The 7301-nt window shown below is 37.9% G+C and overlaps 1 protein-coding gene across 1 annotated transcript; it reads left to right on the top strand.

Annotated features, from left to right (window-relative positions):
• Positions 1 to 64: 64 nt before the first annotated feature.
• On the top strand, positions 65 to 4718 carry LOC104946714 (tensin-like; the record flags this gene model as incomplete). The annotated part of the gene is made up of 3 exons (XM_010772588.1): positions 65 to 211; positions 590 to 619; positions 1695 to 4718. Coding segments are annotated over 3 exons (313 nt in total), but the record flags the coding sequence as incomplete, so codon positions are not given.
• Between the last annotated feature and the right edge of the window lie 2583 nt (positions 4719 to 7301).

Raw genomic sequence — 7301 nt, 5'->3', positions numbered from 1 at the left:
TTACTGCTTAACGCTTCCTCCAGATTTTGTCATACTATAAAACATATCATCTGCTAATCCACAGAATAAACATCTTCAACGTGTACATTATTTTGTATTATCTTATTTTTCTAATCTCCATTTTTGTATTCTGCTTTTCTAGGCTTTTCTTCCGACGCCACTATCCTACCAACACTGTCACGTTCTGCGATACTGACCCTCAGGACAGGAAGTGAGTACAGGAGGTTATCTTTTTTATTCCAAAAGTGGTTTGATTCAGGCTGCTCAGATGAGTTCTAAGATACTTTTTAAAATCTGAATTAAGTCCAAACACTACAGCTCTGGAAACAATTAAGAGACCACTTTAGTATTATCAGTTTCTGTGGTTTGACTATTTATAGGTATGTGTTTGAGTAAAATGTACATTTTTATATGATTCTACTACGGACAACATTTCTCTGTGTTTGAATTCAACCGACATTTTTTCCAGAGCTGTATCTCCTTGTATAATTATTTATTATGTATTATGGATAATGTATTCTTAGTCCACAATTTTTTTATCTGCATTTCACTTAAAGTATTAACCCAAACTTTCTTCAAATATTTTCAGGTGGAACAAGCCTGAGGGCGGCACAGCTAAGTAAGTTAAACTTTTTGAATCACAATGTTTCTGTAGTCCACATTACATATAGTGCCTAGTACACATAATCCACATTCATCTTTTATGCTGAAACAAAATCATTTGACCTTTTATTTAGGGTGCATAGAGTTATTGTTACTCTCCTGTAAGAAAACATACATATTTTGAGTCAGATGTAGGACATAGGGAGGTGGTGCACTTCACCTTCTTGTGGTCAAAATGTGTATTACAATAACAAACAGTTCCTGACAAAATAAAATGTACCTGCAAAAACCTTTACATATATAAACATTTAAAACGTCTTCATTATAAAAGCTAGTGGCTACTTTCATCAATCTAAATGAATGTCCTTTAAAATCTCTTATATATATATATATATATTCTGTGGAATATTGATACTGTATGTGCGATGGAAATTATTTTTGTAACATTCAAAAAAGAAGATGCTGGAACACTGGAACTAATTTCTTAAAAACTTAAGTTTATTCAAAAGGCTTGGCCAAATAAACACACATTGTCACTACCAAACAGAGCACAGGGGTCTGAGGACAGATCTTGCTCAATGCTGTAGTCAAAACATTTACATACATGCCAGAAACTCAAAAAGGTGCCACCTAAAGATTTACATCGTGTGACCTAGCAGTGACCAAAGACTTACGTAAATAATTCCTTACATAAAAAGGACTTTGTAGGAACCAAAATGCTGTGGTAGCCTGTGTTTATAGTTATATTATCTTCATTATTTTACACACACACTTGTAATGGGTTGTTTGTGGTTAATGGTATTTAGGGCACCTGGTGTATGTGGAGGTTTAGTAGCATGACAATGGGGGTGAGCTTAGCTCTGATTTCTGTTGACCGTATGATTCTGTTTGTTTATTGTTTTGATTCACAATATTAAATATCACATCAATGAGCAAAGTTTAGCCTCAGAGCGGCCGTATTCCATGGGAATATAGCCGCCACAAGCATTCTAATAAAGAAATGTTATGTATTAATATATAGGCATTATCTCTTCAGTCCAATGCTTCAACATGGCAGCTTTACTAATGAACCCCTAACCTTGTGTTTTCAGGCTGTTTGGGTTCGTGGCGCGTAAGCAGGGAAGCACGACGGACAACGTGAGCCACCTCTTCGCCGAGATGGACCCCGACCAGCCCGCCAACGCCATCGTCAACTTCGTCTCCAAGATGATCGCCGTGCAGAAATGATGATCGCCGTCAACAAACTCTGCCGCTTTTTTATTTCAATGCCTTTTTTTTTGTTTCCTTTAAACCACAGACACTTACTTTCAGTTTTTGGACGATTTGGTTTTTACTCGTCACCTTATTTTTCCCGCTCTTTTTACATTTACATGTGTCTGTGCCTGAAAGAGAACAAGACGGAGTGTGTGTGTGTGTGTGTGTGTGTGTGTGTGTGTGTGTGTGTGTGTGTGTGTGTGTGTGTGTGTGTGTGTGTGTGTGTGTGTGTGTGTGTGTGTGTGTGTGTGGCTTGCGTGCATTTGTGCTTTTCTTCTTGGACGGACTCCAGAATGGATCAGAGGAAGTGCAGGATGGGGCGTGGCTGTGTGACAATGGGGGAGTGATTTTCGATCGCCCTGGCAGGGTAATGCATGAACAGGAAGGGGGAATGACGTAGAGTGTGCAAATGTTATCTTGTTAGCAATTGTTTCATTTTTATTTTTTTTAAAGAAGAAGTCAAGTTGTGCGATGAAATGGTGGATTGTAAATCTATCAGGCTTTCCGACTGGTCAACCAAAGATTTAAAAAAAGAAGTAGTCGGGGCGCGTTTAGTGCGCCGCTGTCGGAGGGTCGGAAGTATTCTTTTGTAAAACAAATATGGCTGCTTAATCAAAAAATACTGTTTCTTTCTGTATGTACTGATACTGTAGGTCAATTCCGCACCTGTGCCATGGCGCAAGAATTGTCTCCAGACATTTCCGCAGCCGGTCAGGTGTTTGTAAATAATCTAGATTGCTTTATGAGTAGGACTGTTCTAGAAGACATCTGGTGCCTCCCTTTCTTCTGTAATGCAGAGCTTTTTAAGAAAAAAAAAACTTAAAGGCTGTCTTAAATATGCAAATAGTCAAACTTGGAAACTAGGCGATTCTTCAGAATTCCACCTTTTCAATGTAGTAGTGCGCTGACAGAGGTTATTCCTTGGAAATCTGAAAGCTAAAAAATGATTTTTTTGCAAATCTACGCAAATTCTCTGGATCTTTGGGGGATAAACATCCTGTCTGCCACCATTCTATGTTCAGTCACACTATTTTTTGCGCATTACTGAAGGGCCTAACGTTGTTCCGTGACGAACTTTCTAGAAAAGTGTTGCTATACTGCTCTTCAGTTTTTCCGGTTTTTCCGTCAATAGCTCTTTTGCATCAGCCGGCCAAAACTGTTAACACCCTACCCAAAAGTAAGCTATACATATAAATATACATATATAGATATATAAAAAACTTCAAAACAGTGACTTAAGATATTTATTTTTATGCTTTGTTGCTCTATGTTATCTTGTATACATGTATTATAAAGTATACACCAAGATTACTGAAAGCGAGAAGAAAAGATATTTTCTCTTCTATTATTTTTGGCAAGTGCATTGACATATATATAAGGTGTAATAAGTGTGTGCATTTCAACTGTTGTTGTTTTTTATGTTTTTATCACAGTATTTCTTCCTTTTGTTAACATTTTTGTTTTGTGGGGAGGCTTTGTTTTGTGAGGGGGGGTATTTTGTATGAAAGATTTCTGTTACTAAAGTCCAAATTGGAGTTATTCTAAAGCCAACACAATTGTTTTATTAACTTAAACCTGCCTAGAATACATTGTCAATCAATCAATCAATGTTTATTTATATAGCCCAATATCACAAATATTAAATTTGTCTCAGTGGACTTCACAGTTTGTACAGAATATCAGTATGACAATGTCCAAGATTAGCACTTAAATGTTGAAGTATTATCATTGTGTTTCTACTTGTCAAAAGAGGAGGAAATGGACATTAATGGAACCCTTTCATGTCATGATTGCATGTTACTACTTCCTGCAGTCATGTTATAGTTTCTCCTCAGCATGGGTCTGGAGCTTGTTCCTGGAACACTAGTCGGATCAGTCAGTAGCTGCTGCCCTCATGTGGTCAGGAGACATCATTACAAAAGGAACCACTTTTATTTCTAACAGTGTTTTAGCTGTGGCACGTCAAAGGGTAAATGTTTGAGTAAATTCAACACTGAGAAAATGAGCTTTGATTTTCACATTGATTCATTTGGCCTTTTCCTTATCATACAATTTTATTTTGGCATTTTGAAGTGTGAAACCTTAAGACTGTATTCCTGGTTTATTTGGTGACACCCTATTTACTGGTGGAAACAGCTCATTTGTATTAAAACTACAAGTCCCAGAATGCAGAGGGCAGCAATACAATTAATAAAGTTATTCATTGATTACGAAGTCAATACAGACATCCAGTTCACAATACTGCAAAAATATGTATTTTGCAAAACCATACACTCAGTCACCATTGTGTTACTTTATTTGGCAATAGATAGTAACTCTTCAGACATTAAGAGATTATGACTCCTTCCTTTTCTGATGCTCTTATATCAGTTGGCAGCATGATGTAATGAATTATCATGGGGGCCTAAAGAAAAGAATACAGCACTTAAAGGGCTTTTTATATCTGACTAGATTGTTCCATTATTTATTAGAAAGAGCCTGCATGCTCAAATACTAGTGTTAGCTTAGTGCTGCTGACTGCAATCTGTACACAGCATCTTCAAGTCTTACCAGCCCTTTAAGATCCACACAGACAGATATCAGCAGGATTTTCATTTTGACGACTGTGTCTTGACAGAAGAATCGTTATTTTTGCCTGAAAAGAGGACGTCCTCTACTTCCAACTGAATGTTCTCCATGTGTTTGTCGGGATGGAAGCTCCAGTGGTTCCCCCACTCTGACAGAGCATGTGGACTGTATAATGTGTGTGAATGAGCTACTATGCCTGTATAGAGCGCTGTCATTTTTTGATTTGCTACATTGTATGGCTTTTACTATTTCTGATGGATGAAAACACATTAAAAAAAAGCAGTACAAATCAATATTTAGGCCTACACAGTGTTTGTTTGGTCACATTTCAATGGGCATGTTTGCCACAGTGTTAACCCAGTGTTTGCTTTGTGTACCCTCATCTTTAGTTACTTCTGAACATCTTTACTAAATTAAGTAGTACTTTGTCACGGACCCGTTTCGAGTGGGTCGCAGATTTCTTCTTAAAAACTCAAACTTTTATTTTGAAGGCCCGATTTTCTAACACTGCATGCTGTAGGCGTTGGACTGGAAGTACCGGAGACCACAAACGGTTTTGAAAACTTCTGTCACATAGTGATCATCTTCTCAATAAAACATCTTTGCTGATGTTTTTTCAAGTCTTCTGGCCAATCAGAATCAAGATTGTTGCCGGAGGTCCCCACGGAGAATAACTTTGCGGTTCAGTATAACTATTCTTTATAGATCCATGGGTACAACTTCAGATAAAAATGAATACATAATGAAATATGACCCCCGGTTTGATGATTGACAGGTCACAGAACAATGGGAGCGTGGCGAAGTCACGCCCATCTACTTCCGGTCCATGGGACCTTATTTCGGAAAAATTATGTATTGAAGTCAATGGAGAGAGAAAACTTATCTTTCGATCCCGTTTCAATTGTGCCACGAATTAGACATATGATGTTTGTCAATCTTAAAAAATCATTTTGTTGTTTGTCGTAAAACTGTTGATATATAAGACTATGAAAAATACGCAACTAGAAAGACTACAAATCCCAGAGTCGCTTAAAAATAAATAAATCATAACTCAGAAGCTTTTTTTTTAATTCTTTTTTTTTTTATTGTCATTGTACAGAATACAACAATATTTAACTGATGTTACAATTGTTTTCCTCCGCTAAATATAAGAGATAGCTAAGATAAGATAACTTTAACAAGATGCCTGTGTGCTTAGTACCAGGTTGTTATCATACCAGCAATGGGTCTTGCTCGTTCTTTCGCTTCCCGTCTGATGAAAGAAAGCTAGTAGCAAGCACGTTAGTTAGCATTACAGCCTTAGCCTTGTCATTTTTATTATCCTTAACATGAAGTAACATGAAGTAACCCAAAATGTTAAACAGTAAGAGTAGTAGTCATATTTCGTAAACCCTTTGAAGAGTACTGTCACACTGGTGTGATCATTCTATAAATACACCATTTAAGCTAGGGGGAGAAATGCTAACACTAACGCTACATTAGCATCGGCGATCTTTTGTACTTCATGCTATCATACATGCCAACCCAACACGTTCTCACTCCCAACCCGTCACATATTGACGGACGGTCAAGTCCCCTCCCCGTCACTCGTGCAGGGTACCCCTTGGAAGTCAGTTTTCAACGGGCAGGGCGTCCCATAGACCTTCAAAGACCTCCCATAGCGTTGATAATAGACGCCATGAGAACGCTCCCCGGCAAATGCTACACTGACGGTCGGTTGTTATTGCCAATATTAATATAATAATGATTTATTTCTTTCTTTCTAGACAAATAGGAATAACTGCTGCCAAAACTGAATATGTGACGTGGATCATAAATATATCAGCAATCAAACAAAATCTTCAATTTCTCTTCACACAATACGTCTCCTTGCAGTATCAATACTAATTCGGCTGACTTTTATATTTGGTCCAATCGGTATATTGGCATATGTACACCATAACGGTGCACAGCTGATAGAAAGGGACACCTGGTGGTTCAAGCACGTTATTGAAATGTATTATTTTTATTATTAGATATTAATAGGAGACAGAGACTGACAAACTAATAAGGCTTTATTTAAACATTAAAGAATACTTTAGGTTAAGGTCTTATTTTGAATAAGAAAAAAGCTTTGGGGGTATAAATATTAAGCCTTGACAAAGTACTAATATATTGCTTTCCTGCAATGTTAACTACTGTATGTTTAAGCACTTATTTTAACTGATATTATACATATGTATTACAGGTATACTCTTATAAGATGTATGTAGATAGTATAAAAAATGTGCAGAATATGACAGTTTAATGGTGGAGGTATACACACATATTGATAGATGTCTTGTAATGCATTGTTGAGGAACCTGCGACCCCAACACACTCTCACTCCATAATCGTCCAGGAGCGACGTTTGGTCAGGGTCCCTGGCGTGCAGTTTTGACGCTCCTAGGCTGGCGTCTATGTCACGTGATCTTCAAATTTCTCCCTGCAGAAAAAAAAAACATGGCCGAACTTCGTTTTATTCTCGGTGGAAAATGCCTATTTTAAAGTTAGTTTGGCCATTAAAATGCATGTTGATGTCATTTGATGCGAGAAATATGAGTTGTTATTTCAGATTATGTGTGCAGTGGATGTACATGATCTTTAGTTTGTCTGGTTTCAAGGCAGGTCACTCAACAGAAACTGCTCTCCTTGCTGTCTCTGACAAACTGCACACTGCTAAAGCAGCCTCCCTCTCCTCTGTCATCATCCTTCTGGACCTGTCTGCTGCATTCGACACGGTGAACCATCGGATCCTCCTTCGCACTGTCCAGGAACTTGGAGTTTCAGGCACTGCACTTTCCCTCCTCACCTCATACCTCAACGACCGCACCTACAGGGTTACTTGGAGAGGTCCG

This window comes from Notothenia coriiceps, unplaced genomic scaffold (genome assembly GCF_000735185.1).
Source record: "Notothenia coriiceps isolate Sejong01 unplaced genomic scaffold, NC01 NC01_scaffold00011444, whole genome shotgun sequence".
In the NCBI taxonomy this organism is placed as follows: Eukaryota; Metazoa; Chordata; class Actinopteri; order Perciformes; family Nototheniidae; genus Notothenia; species Notothenia coriiceps.
This window is presented reverse-complemented; position numbering and strand designations above follow the sequence as displayed.